The 18,294-nt window shown below is 32.6% G+C and overlaps 1 protein-coding gene and 1 long non-coding RNA gene across 4 annotated transcripts; both read right to left on the reverse strand.

Annotated features, from left to right (window-relative positions):
* Positions 1-8,287: 8,287 nt before the first annotated feature.
* Positions 8,288-12,495, reverse strand: LOC134201680 (uncharacterized). Of its 2 annotated transcripts, XR_009977021.1 has the most exons (4): positions 12,212-12,495; positions 11,546-11,656; positions 9,853-9,961; positions 8,288-9,761 (listed from the first exon to the last, which is right to left on the reverse strand). It is a non-coding gene; the product is annotated as an uncharacterized LOC134201680 (long non-coding RNA). The 2 variants fall into 2 exon arrangements; XR_009977020.1 differs by lacking the exon at positions 12,212-12,495 and having other exon boundaries at positions 11,546-11,934.
* Positions 12,496-14,198: 1,703 nt separating this feature from the next.
* On the reverse strand, positions 14,199-17,319 carry LOC134201683 (myb-like protein X). Of its 2 annotated transcripts, none has more exons than XM_062676920.1 (2): positions 16,337-17,319; positions 14,199-16,201 (listed from the first exon to the last, which is right to left on the reverse strand). In XM_062676920.1, exon 2 carries the CDS (start codon positions 15,687-15,689, stop codon positions 14,373-14,375), a length of 1,317 nt encoding a protein of 438 aa, XP_062532904.1. In that variant the 5' UTR covers positions 15,690-16,201; positions 16,337-17,319; the 3' UTR covers positions 14,199-14,372. Both variants share the same exon structure in this region, with proteins under 2 accessions (XP_062532904.1, XP_062532905.1).
* Between the last annotated feature and the right edge of the window lie 975 nt (positions 17,320-18,294).

Below are 18,294 nucleotides of genomic sequence, written 5' to 3' on the forward strand. Positions count from 1 at the left end.
GCACGTGGATATTTCGAATATCATGCATCCTAGAGGAAAAGGAATGCAAAGAAGCAATTGAAGATAGCATAACGGAGGAAATATTGAAGTCAGAAAAATTCAAAAAGAAAGACGCAAAAGCTAGAAGTTTGATAGTCAACTGCCTCTCAGACAAGCACTAGGAATACGTCAGAAGCGCTACGAGTGCAAAAGAGATGATCGAAAACTTACGAAAAATATTCAAAAGAAAAAGTACGTTATCTGCGTTATACGTAAGGAAGAAATTATTAACCTTAAAATGTGACCCCAGTGTCGAACTGAGCGACCACTTCAACAATTTTGATATGTTAATAAGACAATTAGAAGAAACTGGAAGCACAGTAAATGAACAAGACAAGGTGTGCCACTTACTACTGACTATGCCTGACAGCTACAATACTACAATTGCCGCCTTAGAAACTACTAATGTGGAACTTACAACAGAGTATGTCAAAAGCAAATTGTTAGATGCAGAACTAAAAAACCAAAATAATTCAATGGAATCACAAGATGCACACAGCTTCCTCAGTTGCTTTAAATGTGGTAAAACTGGTCACAAAGCTATACAGTGCAGAACTGGACATTTAATGAAAGGACAGCATCGAGGCAAAATGGGCAACGTCGGATATTTCAACGGAAGCAACACTAGAGACTTCTATCGAGGCAACGGCAGAGACTTCAATCCAGGTAACGGCAGAGGCTTTAACCGAAGCAATCCCAGAGGCAACGTGAGAGGACAATCGAGGGGATCATCAAGGGACACCATACTCCAACAAGGAAAAAGTGCTTTAAGTGAGAGAAATCCATTTTCTTTTGTTGCCAGTGAAAAGATACTATCTGTTGATGTGTATAATGAGGACATTAAGTTTATTATTGATTCAGGAGCATCTCAAAATTTAGTCATTGATAGTTATGAAAAGTACATGTCAAACATTGAATATTTAGAAACTAAAACTAAGATTTATGTTGCTAATGGTCAATATTTGTTTTCAAGTAAAAAAGGGATTTTAAATGTAAAATATAATAACTTACCTATTAAAATAGAAGCACTACTTGTCAAGGGGCTATCCCACAACTTATTATCTGTTAAAAAATTATTAGAGAAAGGAAATTCTGTCAGATTTCATAAAAATTCTGTATCAATTGCTAAAGGAAATAACATAATTTATGGTACCATGCTTAATAGTCTGTATGCAATCAATCTTACATTAAACTTAGAAAAATGTTATTCGATAAATAATGATAAAGATCTATGGCATAAAAGGTTAGGACATGCTAATAGAAAACACTTAAAATTATTGAAATTACCTATCTCAGAAAAACCATGTGGAATATGTGTAGAAGGAAAATCAACAAGATTACCATTCTCTACAACACCCAGGCCGAGATCAAAGTATATAGGAGAACTCATACACACAGATATATCAGGACCAATAAATATTCCTACACTTACAAATGAGGTATATTTTCATACAATTATAGATGATTACACACATTTCTGTGAGGTATACTTATTACAAAGAAAAAGTGAGGCAACGGATAGGCTCATAGAATATGTTAATAGAATGGAAAGACAAATAGAATGTAAAGTCAAGAAAATCAGAAGTGATAATGGTGGTGAGTTTAAAAATGAAAAACTAAATAAATTTTGCAAAGATAAGGGAATTGTTCAACAGTTTACTTTGCCTTATAGCCCACAGTCAAACGGAGTTTCAGAACGCATGAACAGAAATATTTATAACAGAGCTCGGACTTTATTAATTGAATCTGGTTTACCAAAAACCTTATGGGGTGAAGCGGTGCGATGTGCTGTCTATCAAACCAACAGATGTCCATCGTCTGCTATCAACTTTCAAACCCCAGCAGAGAAAATGTTTGGAAACAAAGACTTAACAAAACTTAGGATATTTGGATCAAAATCATGGGTTCATATCATACCAAAACAAGATAAACTTTTACAAAGAGCTAAAGAAATGAGACTCGTAGGATATAGCCCAAATGGATATCGTCTATGGGACCCTACAAGTAATAAAGTGATAGTGTCAAGAGATGTCAGAATTGATGAAACGCAATTAAACTACAAGGAAACTGAAGAAAAGCATAACATAAAAGGAGAAACGTACTATGAAGATGAATTAATACAAAATGAAGATACTGAGAAGGACACAGAAGCTGACCAAGAGACAAGAATACCTAATGAGAATGATGAAAACATGCAACATGATAGAATACCTGATAAAACAAATAAAGAAGTATCAAAGAATAATCAAGATGATGAAGAAGAAAATGAAAAATTGAATAAAAGGGGTAGAATAAATATACAGAAATATATAACAAGATCAGGAAGAGAAATTCGCAAACCAAAAAACTTAGAAGAATATGATCTAAATATAGCATACTGTCTTTTATCGGGAGATCCACAAGAATTTGAAGATGCAATTCATGACAAAGACTGGGAAAAAGCAATAAAGACAGAATTAAATTCACAAGTGAAATTAGAGACATGGGAAGAAGCTACATTACCAATGGGAAGTAAAGCAATAGACACAAAATGGGTATTCAGAACAAAACAAAATGGAACCAAGAGAGCTCGATTAGTAGCGAAAGGTTTTCAGCAACAGAACAATGATAATCATTATGCTCCGGTAGCCAAATTGTCAACTATCAGATTAATGATGAGTTTAGCAGTTCAACTGGATTTGTCATTAAAGCAATTGGACGTACCAACAGCCTTCTTAAATGGAAAATTAAACGACAATGTCTATATAAAATGTCCCAAAGGAATGGAAATTAGTGAAGGAAAAGTTTTAAAACTTAAAAGGGCTTTGTATGGATTAAAAGAAGCACCTAAATGCTGGAACCAAAGATTTCATAATTTTGTCACTCAGAAAGGGTTTGTACAATCACAGCATGATTTATGTTTATATGGAAAAGGAAAAATTTGGATATTACTCTATGTGGATGATATTTTATACCTTGGAAATAGCAATGAGATGATAAAGGAATTAGAAAAGGAATTTAAAGTAAAAAACTTAGGAGAAGTACATCAATATTTAGGATTGGAAGTAACAAGAACAGAAGACAGCTTGGAAATAAGACAAACAGAAATAATTAAAAGACTTCTGGAGAAATATCACATGCAAGATTGCAAATCAAGCAAGACTCCAATGGAAATTAATTTTAATGTAAACATTCCATCACCATCAGATATAATTGAAGTACCCTTCAAGGAATTAATAGGATCTTTGTTTTACATTGCTGTGAATAGTCGACCGGATATTGCTTATGCTGTATCATTCTTAAGCAGATTCTTAGATAAACCCACACAAGAATTATGGACAGCAAGTAAGAGAGTGTTACGTTATCTTAAAGGAACCTCTCATCAGGGACTGATTTATAGGAAGACCGAAGAGTACACAAAACTTATAGCCTACTCAGACGCTGACTGGGCAGCAGATAGAACAGACCGTAAGAGCACAAGTGGTTGTGCTATATATCAAGGCCAGAACTTAATAACTTGGTTCTCTAGAAAGCAAACATGTACCGCCCTGTCAACAGCTGAAGCTGAGTATGTGGCTGGAGCACACTCAATGAGTGAACTTATTCACATCAAAGGAATATTTTCTGACATATTAAGTACTAGTATCATTTCAGCTCATTTATTGATTGACAATCAGAGTACAATAAAATTGATACAAAATCAGATGAATACTAAAGCTTCTAAACATATTGAAATAAAATATCACTACATTAAAGATTTAATTTATAAGAAAATAGTGTCAATCTCATATGTGCCTACAAATGAAAATATCTCTGATATATTTACAAAATCTTTAACTATTCAAAAACATAATTATTTTTGTAGCAAGTTGAATTTAGTTTAAATATTGTATTAGAAAAGCTATGCATATGTTATACATATTTAATTGTTTAGCATTATTATTATCTTAAGAGAATTAACTAGATAACTGTTAATTTAGTAAATATTTTAATGTAACTAATATTGAAAGAAAAAGAAAAAAAAGGTATTTATGATAAATAGTGTTTGTAATGCACAGAGTGGACAGTTAACAAAATTTGTAATTCATTAAACTTGTATTTTGTTTGAACAATTTAAGCAGTTGTAAACTTCTATAAATTGAGGGGGTGTGTTGAGTATATTTTAGGATCTGTGCACTACTCTGTGGCTATATATGTTAGTCTATAATTTAGTTTAGTTAGTCTATAATGTGTTATTACAAAATGTATCTATGTCACTTCACTTCCCTTCCGCTCTGCTAATAAAATGGTGCCCGTACTTTTGTGTAATAATTTGCCAAGAGAAATCCAATAGACTGTTTAAGATCGCCTCAATTTGACTAAATAGCGTAGTCAGCTCTTCGAAAGTTAAATGAGTCTGTCCCAACATGCGCTTGAGATGATATTTTGCCGATTTAACGCATGCTTCAACAAGACCACCGAAGTGTGGGGAGTAAGCCGGCTGAAAGTTAAATTTTATTCCTTCTCCGGAAGAAAAAGCCTCTACTTCGTCAGCACCGGTATTCAAAAAGTCACCTATCTCTCTTGCGGCTCCGACAAAATTACGACCATTGTCGCAAAATAATTCATGGGGCTTTCCTCTGCGAGAGATAAAACGGCGTAAAGCTAAAATGAATGCGTCCTTAGACAGCTCGCTTACAGCTTCCAAATGTAAGCATTTATACTTAAGGCATACGAATAAGCAAAGATAACATTTTGTAATTTTACATCCTCTTCCTTTTCTGTCGGTAATTAAATATGGTCCAGCAAAATCGACAGCTGCACTAACAAAGGGAAAACCGGGATTGACTCGCTGTTCTGGTAATGAACCCATGATAGGATTAAATGTCTTACCACTAATTCTCCTACATTTAACACATTGTCTCGTTGTGGTGCGAGCTAGATCTCGACCAGCAATGGGCCAAATGGATTCTCTAACGGTATATAGCAATAGCTGTGGCCCAGCATGTAGAAGACGCAAGTGCTCTTGTTGAAACAGTAATTTAGTAAGCCAATGTTTGGCGTGAAGCAGCATTTGGTGACGTTTTTCAAAATTATAAGAGGATAAAGTTAAACGTCCACCTACTCTTAGAATCCCTTCACTGTCCAGAAATGGATTCAGTGACATTAAAGAATTTTTTGAGTTAAGAACTCCTTTGGAGCGTAGAAGGTTTATTTCCTTTGAGAAACTATCAGCTTGAGCCAAATAAACGAGTTTTCTAAAGGAACGGGCTAGTTCTTCAGGCTGTAAAATACCTACTTTCTTATTGCGTGGGTTTCTGCAATTATAAACAAATCGCTGCATGTAGGCGAATGTACGTTGCAAGAATTTCAATTTCGAATATTTGCTAAAATCGATAATTAGTGGTTGTTTGTTATTTTCATCGACGCCTTTATTTGTTGTGCTAACATGATCTTTAATTTCTGGCAATTCATTTATGTTAGCATTTCTCGACTCGTAGGACGGCCACAAAGATTCGTTCTGACTTAAAAAGGTAGGGCCCGTCCACCATATATCTAAAGTATCATTTTTGATTGTATCTACGCCGCGTGAAGCTAGATCAGCAGGGTTGAGGTGAGTGGGAACATGACGCCATTCCGAGTCGTTTGTTAGCTCTAAAATCATTGCGACTCTATTAGCAACAAAGGTTTTTAATTTGTCGTACCTTGCACCTAACCATGCTAAAGCTATAGATGAGTCAGTCCAGTATACCTTACGAGCGATTACACAGCGCAGGGCGTGTACCACAGCGTCTGCGAGCTGCGCGCCCAACAAACAAGCACACAGTTCCAAACAGGGGATTGTCGTGGGTTTAACACTAGCTACCCTGGCCTTAGCGCTTAAAAGCCTAACAGTGACGTCACCTTGTGCATTTGTAGATTTTAAGTAGATGCAAGCAGCATAAGCCGCCTGTGAAGCATCGCAAAAACAATGCAATTCAATATGACTAGGTTCCTTACATAAAACATGCCTAGGAATGCGTAATAAATGAAGATGCTTCATGTTTTCAATGAACAATAGCCATGACTGCCTGATTTCTTGGGGTGCTGGTTCGTCCCAGTCAACCTTTTCAATCCATAATTTTTGTATTAATATTTTAAGTTTGATTGTAAAAATACTTAATATTCCAAGAGGATCAAAAACTTTACATGATTCAGATAATATAGAACGCTTAGTAATTTTGGCATTGCTGCGATAATTTGTAGGAAAATGTATTATATCGCTTCTAGGATCCCAAACTACACCCAGCGTGTGAGATGATGAGCTAATAATAATATTTTTCTGAGTATTTTCATTATTTTCCAAAAGTGACGATAAATTTGAACGGTATTTCCTTAAATTAAAACACCCGGCAGCGAGAGCACTTTCAACTGATTTTTTAATATGCATTAACTCGTGTTTGCTATCACTGCCGGTCAGCAAGTCATCGACTACAAAATCGTTTTGAATAATTTTTTTTATCTTATTATCGCTGCATTCCTCGCCAAGCTGCCACAAACAACGAGTGCTTAAAAAGCTTGAACTTGTTAAGCCGTACGTGACGGTGTTAAGTCAGTGTTAAGTATGATTTTATTGGCTCTGTATTGTTATCGCGCCATAAAATCATTTGCAGGTCCCGATCACTCTCTTGCACCTTAATCATTCTATACATTATTTTTACGTCGCCTGACAGTGCATAAGTATACTGACGAAACCTGATTAAGATATTAAATAAAGAATCTTGAATATGTGGACCTGCAACTTGTAAATCATTTAACGAATAACCAGAAGTGGTTTTAGAACTTCCATTAAAAACGACGCGTTATTTCGTTGATTCACTAGTAGGGTGAAAAATTGGGTGATGAGGAATAAAGAATGATTGCTCAGGAATTAATTTACTAGACTCTGATAAATGGCCCAAATCTTTATATTCTTTTATAAAATGTGAGTACATTTGTGTTAGATTAGCGTCTCGTGTTAACCTTTTCTCTAAGGACAAAAATTGTTTTTTAGCAAAATTATATGAATTCCCTAAGCATTCTGGTTCTGCCAGTAGAGGGAGCTTCACATGGAAACGTCCATCCTCATCACGGTATGTATATTTTTAAAAATGATTTTCACACTCAATTTCGTCGGCAGTTAATATATTTTTCTTTGTAGGAATTTTCTCTAATTCCCAAAAAATTTTTAAATCATTGTGCAGTGAATCGTTGGACACAGTATCCTTGTCTGAATTAAATGACACATGATTACATTGTACGCTATTAATATTACTAGTTTTGTTTGGTACAAAAGGTCCGGACAATATCCAACCCAATTTTGATTTTAGTGCGGTGGGTTGATTTGGACAAAAATCTAATCTATCAGATTCAATTAAATGCCAAAATAAGTCAGCACCTATGAGCATATCTACTGGTGCAGAGTGATTAAAATTAGGATCGGCTAACTTAATGTTACTAGGCAAGCTACATATTGATGCATCGAATGTACTGTTAGGCAAATTACTTGAAATTTGAGGTAGCACAAAACAAGAAATATCTGCTTCAAAATCGGTTTGCTTTGACCTCAACTTTAAAGAACAACGTTGCATAGTATTAGATAAAGGCTGATTACCTACACCTACAATAGCGAGCCTGGATGGCTGAGGAGTCAAGTTTAATTCATTTTTTACCTTACTGGTTATTAAAGACGTTTGACTCCCGCTGTCTAGCAGCGCTCGAATTATTAGACGCTTATTTGAGCTTGAATTATAAACTTCTATTAACGCTGTTGAAAGCAATACATGGTTGTTAACTGAGACTGACATACACATGACATTGTCATCATGATCCCCCTCAACCTCATTTTCTGCTGTAGTTATGATCGCGTGTGTGTCGGAAGTACTTACAGCCTGAGAACCCCCCTTGTGCAACAGAGAATTATGTCGCTGTTTGCAAGAAGAACAAGGGCGTAACCATAGACTATACACTTAATATATTTGAGATAGATGCGCAACTCTCATTTTTATTTTTGCTTTAGTTAGAGCCCAGGACAGCAGGCGTCGCTGCTGTCGATTATTAGTCTCCCTACCCCTCACCAGGTGGCTTTTTTAGTAATTTTAATATTTTTTATAATTAACTCTCTTTATGAAAAAATCTTATCGTTTAGAATCGCTGAAATTCCCGGTAGTACTTATGAAATATTAAAGAACGTTTGATTGTGTTCAGCATTCTAATCGATAAGACCTTTTCACACAGAGAGAAAACAGTTTTTTTAAATAAAAAGCTGTAATTCTCTGTAAGCTATTTAATTTCCCTATATTACAAACAATTTACTGTTAAAAGATAGTATGAACGTACAATTGTATAAAATTTCGAATAACAATAACTCCTCTAGATTAATCCTACTAGCGTACTTATTAACATTAAATCGAAAGTTATCTAAAAGTTAAATAAGTCTAGATAATCAAATCATTCCATCTCAATTAAGTCATTCGTGCGAAATATAAACATGTCAGCTTTCCATTACAAACATAGTAGACAATTTGAATTAAATTTAATAAATTTGTTTCTTAACGTTAGCAGTTCTTGCTTAAAGTTGATCGTGACAGATCATGACCTTGTACGAAAATCTTACATCTATAAACACTACCTATGCTTCGTCATACAATAATTGTCATTTAAACTAGCATTGTAGAGATAATACACACACTAAAGTGAATACTAAATTATTCTTAGCATTCTTATAAACATTTAGAAATTTAAGAAACAATTAACCCACAATTGTTCATAATATGTGACATTTTGTTCTGCACAAAACGTTTTGTTACATAATTTGAAAAAAAAAAAAATGTTTAAAAAATGTAATAATGATTTAAAGTACTCTTAAATATTGATAGTTTGTACTTAATGACGCTTATAGAAATCTTAGACATGATTACAATAGTTATAGTTTTATTTCCCTTCTAATTTATTTCTAATCTGACGTTTCTGACGCTTTAGCTTTGGTAATACTAGATGAAACAAACAGCAGATTGAAAGAAAATCATCTTAAAGATAATTACATTCATTGCAAACCATTAGTTTGAATTTTGTTACAAAAGAAACTGATGTTCGTTACATGCAAATGAATTATAAACATACACATGCAAACATAAAATGTAAATTTATCTTTTAATCCAAATTAAATGTACATTAATATTACATCTAAGAAAGGGTTTCGAAAATTTTTATTGCCCTCAACGGCAGACGAGTACGCAGCCCGGCTCGTGATAAGTGGTCACCAGTGCTTATAAACTTTAGCGGTGCCATAGGGGTCGCTGTCTATCACTTAAGTTTTAATAAATTTTTAATATACTCAGTCACAAGCATATTGATTTCACAGAATGAAAATGTAAGAAACGTAATCATGTTTGGGCATTTTCGTTTATATCTGCTCATACAGAAAACACGACTTAGCTAATATATTCCACAATAATGCTTTTGAATTACCATTAATTAAAATCATCTTCTCGTAGAATTTACAAAAGGTTATTTACAAAAATTTATATCAGTATTTTCATATATTACTAACTTACTAATTACAACAACTATTCAAATGTAATATACTATAACTATAAGAACTAAACAACCTATTTTAAAACAAAATTGGTATCAATTTAGTTCATATGAACTATTTCAATTATTAATTTATAAATTATAAACATATTTAAAAAAAAATTAAGATCCCTTGTGAGTTCACATTCCTTGCTGAATCAGTTCTTCTTCTGAAAAAGAGAAACAAAGTATCTTAAGTATGTAACAAATATTGAAAAAATACGACCATGAAAAATTTAGTGTTAATCTAATCATACTTACATAACCTTCTGCTTCAAATATAGTGCATCAATCTTAATTTTCATGTTTCAGACATTTTATGTGCTCCTTATAATTTTTCCATAAAATTTTGTCATTATCGAACATTTGTCTACAAAAAATATATATATATATATATATTGGGTAGAAGGATGAACGTGGTCACAGTCCACTTGGTGTAACTAGGTTATCAAACACCAGAAAACAAAACGTGAATGCCATCATCTAACTTTGGATGTGAGATCAATTGTGCTGTATTTTATTTAAATAGGAAACCATGACTGCTTCCCGACAGAAATAAGCAAGATGGTGATACACATCGGTATAACTTTACAATATGCCCTACCTCAACCATTTATATTCCAGTCAGAAGTTGCAGTATTCTTGTATAGTAAAAATATTCTATTTTACCACCAAGAAATAAAAATGATTTATAATTATACTAACCAAGTTAATTTAACAAAATCATTTATTTTATATATTTTTTGTTATAATAATCTAAGGTTTCTACTTTCACAAGGTCATTCTTATCAAATTTCGAAATTTTCCCATGCAAAATACCATTTACACCAGTACCTACACCAGCTATATATTATTGATCAAATTTGGAGATCATTAATAAAATTAATTAATTTGGTTTTGTGTTCCTTACATGTAATAAAACTATAATCACAAGCGAGGTTAAGCGCAACAGCAGTTTTATGCTTTAAAAAGGATGATTCGGGAGAAAAAGGTAAACAGGCAACAATTGTATAATAATAAATACTGTTCATTAAATTGATAAAATTGTGATTGGGATAAAACAAAGATTTCTTAGTGCAATCAATCTCATAGATAAAAGAATTAATGTCTAAATTGTTTTCAGCTAAATCATGCATGCAGGCAGTACATCCAGTAAAAATCTTTGATTAACATTTTTTTATAATATATCCTGATACATATTTCTTTAATTCAGCATAAATCAAACAATCGCTACTTTTTAATTGACCCACCACTAATATCAATTGCTCAGTATCAATAGAATAATCTATTTTGAGAATGTCATTAGACTTCTGATTGAAAAACTTTGTAAAGATTTTCATTGGATTAGTGTTGTCTTTCTCACAATTCGCTCCTAGAGAATGAGGTGAACCAAAATTATTAATGAGCAATGTTTTAAAAGCACTAATAAATTGACTACAATTAGGATTAATATTTCTAAAACCGTTACTTCTATTACTACTAAAGAAATTCTCCAATGGATCTTGATTCAAATTTCTAGTTAGTAAATTGCAGATATTGTGGTATTGATTTAAAAAATGCCACAATTCTTTAAATACTTTGATGTTATGGATCCACTTTTGGATTGAAAGAATTGATTTGTGTTTAATATTTACTACATTATTTTTTATAACACCTGATTTGAATTTAATAGACTCTAATATAGGCAGTAAATCATGCCATAAATTAAAATGAGGAGAATTTCTTTTTAAGCAGTTTTTGTATTGTTTTGGAGAATTTTGATAAGAATGACAATTAAATGAATCAAATAATTTGTCAAATTATAATTTGAGCTCCTCTAAAATTCTGAAAAGAAAAGTGTATAATTCAAAATCAAATATACTTGACAAACTATTCAAATATGGGTTTTAGTCATGAATAATTTTATGTTCAGTATTAGAGTAGTTTATTAAAAAATACAGATATTGGCACCTACTTCTGTATGATACACTTTCAATTTTTGTCATATTATTCATACTTGAAGTCGGCACAATTCCACTCAACAACTGTGGCTGATCAATTTCGATGTGAGCTGCATAATTTTGGTCTGAAATATTTACAAACAAATAAATTAATATTGTTATAAGTCTATTTGATGGTAGTATGAAGCACTTTTCAAAATGTCTGTTGCAAAGGCGAATGTTGTTATACATATATTTTTCACTGTTTTCCTGAGATTCTGCACTTAGTACAGATTTCCATTTATTAAATCTCTCAATTTGTTCTATTATCAAACTTTGTGGATTCGCAAATGCATGGAAGGGACCTTCAAATACGTAAAATTAAGAAAATATGTTTTTAGTAGCTAGTCTTTAATTGATCATTCCAAAAAGTTAGTTCCGAGCCCACTTGACAATAAGCATATAATACGCTGCGTTGCAAAACATAAATGCTGCCACCCACTCGAGACGATTATCTTAGATGTTATTGGGTGTTAATACGAGACTTAATAACGACTGTTTCGATCGAAACTTAACATAATAATATGATAGCTTGGCAACAGAAATAGGAAAGACCATTAGTTGGTGCTATTTCATTCAAATAAATAATTAATAATATTTCTGTTAACAAATGATATAGCGGGAAAATAGTGCAAACTCACCGTTACCAAGGCATCCGAAATAAAATTTCATTCTCGATCTTCGAGGCATGCTGACTATTAATAATAAACTTTCTGTAAGTAATGAAAACAATATACACAGGCATACGAAACTATAACGAAGAAAAAGTATTGGAGCCAAGTTATGTCTAAAGAGAATTCGAAACAGTTTCTTAATGCCTAATCGTCTAATATTTTCACAAACTAAAAGTTGCTCCAAATTGATACTAAATCGTAAAATAGCTCACAAACCGAGACCAAACCAAAAACGATTTAAAAAATTAAAGCGTCAGATACGCCATTTTGAAAACTACAAACTACTACAAAGTTGCCAATCCAAAGTAAAATATTTCTAAAATTTGGTTTTAGTAGCAGTTTATTTCCATGATACTGTTTATTTTCCTAACAGAAATATCATTTAATGTAACATAAGACATTTAATGTAACAGGATTTTTGTTAAAAATAAAAAATATTGATAAGTACGGTTTATGTTTCTAACATATATTTTTTTTGTTTCTGAAATAATTCCAACTTCTACCAACGATAGCATTTTTTATTGAGTCAGAACTCGTATCTGCCATCTAGTGAGTTTATTAGATCATTAATGCCTAAACGTTACAAAAATGACGTCGCCACAGGAGTAAGATGACGCTAGTTGTATGTTATTTTCCTTGGTATGGGAGTTGCACCCCCCTGGGCGTAACCTGCATTGACGAGAAGAGTGACCTTTGCGCAGACAGTTGAAGCACAGCTTCAACCGCACCACATCGGCGATACGCTCGTCAACCGGCTTTCCAAGGAACGAATCACAGTCGTACAGGCGATGGCTGCCGTTGCACAGAACACACGCCACAGAAGAAGACGCAGACGAGGCTGAAATTGCAAAGGATTTTGCATGAGACCTTTCAAATTTATGAAAAGATGAATTTGTTTCTCCTTTAAAAGTATTGGCTTGTCGTTCGGGCTTATTATTATGACGTATGGATTCTAGAACATCCGAACGGCCTTTTAAAAACTGAAAGAAGTCATTTAAGGAGGGACTTTCACTAAAAGTATTTTTAAATTCTTCTGTAGTGTGCAGCTCACCTAACCTTATATTTGTAACTGCACACACTAAATTACAACAGTATTACATGAATTGTCGACTTGAACAGTTCTCTTTTATTTCACCTACAACACTCCAATACATGGCGACCCTTAGCCAGCAGTTAAAATTTTACAACATACATAAATTACGAGAGTAGCTGAATAAATTATGAACAAATACAATTATGAAGAATAGAAGTTTGTGAAGACGAAAAGAGGAAAGAAGATTTTCAAATTACAGAAGATTGATTTAGATAAAGCGATGAAAACAATATCGACGGCGGAAAGCGAAAACGTCGTCATTCACAAAAACGGAAATATTCACCAGAGCCAAAAAACTTTTACACTTTTTTTCAAAAAATCATAACTACCGTGTTTTTTAAGTTAGACTCCAGATTTTTGGATATTAGGCTTGTTATTTTTTTTTTTATAATGTTCTAACTCCAAAACTTATTCTAACAATTATTTGCCAAAATTTTGTTGACTACGACTTTTTGAACTATATTTACAGAATGTTAAAACGCTGTAATTGCACTATAGAGCTGTATGGAGTTGGGTTAAATGCATTTTTTAAGGAAAGCGAAAACGCGGTAAGCAGCGGTACTTGAACTAAGGCTGCCAAACTATACGTTGTGAACGTGGTTATTCAATGAAATTAATCTCTTAGATATGGTGTAAACTAAAATAACAGCCGATTCAGGACACGACAAATGTTAACTACACGTAAAAAAAAAAAAAATTTGACAGAATATTAAAACGTAGAGTTCAATAAATAATTTACACTACAATTTATATTTGAAATATTTATTGACAAAAAACATAATAAGCTTAAAAATTGTTAAAAACATTTATAAATAAGTAGTTTACTTAATTAACTTAATTGTCTTTAAATGTAACAGGTCTCATATTATTTTTACCAACACTATTAAAAATACTCTCATAAAATCTATAATATTTGTACCAGTACAGTAAGCATTTAAATAAAAAAATATTGGTACATCTATAACAAAAGTAATTATGTATATGAAATAATGAGCTTAAAACTAAATGACAAACTTAACTATCCTCAAAACATATTTAATCATCTTCCTCATCAGTGTCAGGTAAACAGTCAATAACTTTTGTACTGGTTTTTAAGCTCAAGTATTCTTTTGCGAATCTTTCCGGAATCAAATTTTTATCAATCATTTTCTTTAAATCTGTATATTTTTTTTGCGAAATTGGCAATTTTGAAGTATACAAATTTTGTTTTGGAATGACATTATTCAAAGGACCTAATTGAATCTCTGTAGCTTCTGTACCTGGTAACATTGATGTTTTAACAAACATTTTGTTAGCATGTTTTTTATGAAAAGTAACGGTACATATTTTCGAAATATTGATGGTTTGATTCTTTTTGTAAGTACGTTCTACAATATTTTCAAATCCCAAAAAGTCTTTACCAGTCATTACATTCACAACGTATGGCTCTGGATTTTTTCTAGCTAACTCCATAATGGTTGGCCATTGTGACGGTGCCCAGACTATTGTTTTCTTTAGTGAATTTTCTATGGTAGCATGCATGCTATCAACAGGCATATATGTATGTCCTGGAATCAAATAATTTATTTGAATATTGTTGATATTCTCACAAATCGTTAATGCATATCGCAACATAGCTAGAATACTTTTATTTTTATTTTGTCCAAAACAGGAGTCGCAGTACAGTATCACTTGCTTCACATATCCGCGTTTGTCGACATCTTTTAGGTACGCTAGCAAACATGTTGCTATTTCATTAGCCCCCCTTTTAGCGTCAGCTTCTGTCCAGGTATTACAAATTCCAAGTTGTGTATTGCTTTCGTAAATTGTGAGGTTATAAACTGAAAATTTTCGTGTGTAATAGAGTAGCATGCTTTCACCGTGAGGGGTGTTCAAAACTTTCTGAAGATCGAAGCTGGCACATACCGTTCCGTTGTCTATTTTATTCAGTTTCTGGTGAAATACGAATCTTTTATATGATTCTTCTTTTTCCTCTTGGTGTTTCATAATTATATTCATTTCTTCTTCAGTTTTACAATCGTAGCTTTTAGCAGAAATGCACAAGACACATTTATCTTTTTTAGGGATATGAAACCCAATGTTAAAATATTTATGAAACCAAGCAGAAAATACTTTAAACGACATTGTTTTCTTGTTGGGGAAATGGGCTTGATACACGCGATGCAAATTCGTAATGTTTTTAAATTCTCCTGGTAGATATAATTTCGTTGAGTCTCTCCGACAATAATGAGATGGCAAAAGAGGTAAACTAAGAATGAAGTCTTTGGCTTCTTCAATTATGACTTCAGATGTTTTATTTCGACCCCCGCCGATTTTTCCACGACAATCTTCTTTTGCAAAACCATCAGTCATTGTAACAAGCGTATAAAGAATAAATCTTTGTGTTATGTCTAATGTAGAAATTAGAAATTGTTGACATACTCTGCGTCTACCTTCGCCATCATTTATAAAATATTAATATCTCTGAGATTTACTGGACGAAGTATTCTTTGTAGGTCTTTTAATCGCCTTTCTTATAGCACACTGGGCTATCCAGTCTTTTCTTCTTTGGTAGCTATTCAAACCCCAAAAATGCGTAAAGAGACTATTGCGACGCTCTTTGGAAATCTCTTTACAATTATTTATGCAGTTAGTTTTAGCACATGGATTGGGTTTTACATGTTTCTTTTCAATTATCTCGCCTTTTGTATTGAAATATTCTTCGCCTTTATTTTTTCTGTAACGATTTTCTTTTTTGACGTGTGCTTTACATTTACTTTTTTCTACTTGAAGTTGGTGTTCTTTTTCTACATCTAGGATTTCTTGATGCTCTTTCATTGCCAGTTTCTTACTTTTTTTTAATTTCTTTTTCGTTTTATTCTTATCTGAAAGTAAATTGCATAAAAATATTATAAAATGCTTTCTAATCAACAAGGTTAGCACATTAGTAGGTATATTTATATAATAATGTGTTAAACCTTGTAGATAATTATTATGTCAAATTATATTTTATTAGGTACCTTTTTTGGAATAGTTACATTCAGAATCACTTGAAGAAGCTGTTTCTTCACTGAGCTCTACATTCGATTCTTCCGATGGAAAAGCTTCGTTCAGCAACATGATATCAGGATCATCCTCAGCTACAAAATCAATATAAGATTTATTAAAATTGAGTTTCCTTCTTGACCTTCTACTAATACTTTCTTTTTTCATTATTTTTCCAGTTGGTGCTGGTGTGGTTGATTTTCGGTAATTTTTTCCTTTATTAATTTTAGTTACAGTTTGAGCAGATTCTGAATTAATGAAGGATTCTATTTTATCGGCATTAGCATCATTTAATATAGCCCCCTTCGTTTTGTTAGCTGGTAATTTGTTATGGTTGTTGTCCTTGAAATCCTTTTCGAAATTTTCTTCTTTATTTGAAAGCTGCCAATCCAATGTTGCATTCTTATTTTCACTACTTTTTTTACTTTCAACGCATACCTCAGCTGTGAACACATTAAGTGCTATATTGCTATCGTCGCAAGTATTTAAAGAAATTGTTTCTTTATTTTTGTTGCTGATAATCTCTTGTTCTTGATTATCAATGCAGTGTTCAAAGTTAAAATTGTTTGTGTCCGATGTAATACACCCTTGAATCACATCAATGTTAATGTCATCCTTGTCTTGGCTTTCATTTAATTTTGGAGATATTTCTTTAAAAAATTCAGCCGTGGCTTCTAAATAGTCTTTTGGAATTCTAAATGTAGGTGTCAAATTTTCTAAAACGTCTTTGGGTCTATGGTCAGGAGTTCTGACAATATCTTGATTATCTGATGTACTTTTAAGCTCATCTGGTTCTCCGTCTTCATTGTTATTCATGTTGTCTAGACTACGCATAAGTACTAACTTTCCATCTATTTTCCTATATACATCTTGTTGAAGGATTTGGACTTTTGACTTTTTTGGAGGGTTTTGAGGAAAACAATCACCTCTCAGCTTGTCACGCCATATTCTTCGTTTGTCCGCCATCTAAATAAAAGTAATTTTAGCAAAACTTAGATAGATAGATAAATAGATAGAAACACTTTATTGCCAAAAACTAATTCTACAGATTATTAAAGGATTAGGAACTAATCATTGTTTAGAAGTGTCCTATGGAGTGAAAAATAAAATAGCTTGTATATGTCGTCCTTATCATAATGAACTTTAAGTTTGTTTATATTTTACGTAAAAATTAACGTGAATACAAAAGTATTTAAAATCGGTATCAGTTTATATAGAAATAGACGCTAGGTAGGTATCTACATGAAAAACTTATATAGTATACATTCATACAATCTTATTCACTCACTAAAGTGAACCTGTGTCATAAAAATATTAGTAATATTAATATTTTTATTATCGTAATACATTAACAGCATCGTACTCATACTACCAGTATTGCAATTATTCTTACTCCCATAATACGTAGTATTTATTAGAACGACATACGAGAATGAGTACCTATTTAGCAAAATATTAGCATCCTACTATGCATTACAGGAAAAAATGCGAATATAATAATATAGTACTTACTTTAGTTTTACGTAATCACACCCACTATTTGAAATTATAAAATCACTTACAACATTTACCGCCACTCGCTTAGGCTGCTCGATGTCTACTGAGCGGCGACGCGATCATCAAATAACACCGCTTCGCCTTCGATCAAACGGCGGTAAATCGATGAAGTTTTAAATCTGCATCACTATAAAAATGGTGTTTAACTGTATATTTACTTTAAATAAGACAACGTAAATGTCGTAAGTTCAATAGTAAGAAGACTCGATCCTTATACCACTACCCGCTAAAACGTAGTTAGTGCGCGATAAATAAAAACACGAGCGAATAAAACGCGGTAGTCCGCACTGGAGCCAGCATTACTGATGGCGTCATCAACATGCATCCTTTTATACGGAAAACAAATTGTTGTAATCGACGTAGTATAAGTTATTAC

Source organism: Bombyx mori, chromosome W (genome assembly GCF_030269925.1).
Source record: "Bombyx mori chromosome W, ASM3026992v2".
NCBI lineage: Eukaryota > Metazoa > Arthropoda > Insecta > Lepidoptera > Bombycidae > Bombyx > Bombyx mori.

Coding starts and splice junctions, on each gene's coding strand:
- LOC134201683 (XM_062676920.1), bottom strand. CDS start 15,689: ATGACTGATGGTTTTGCAAAAGAAGATTGTCGTGGAAAAATCGGCGGG.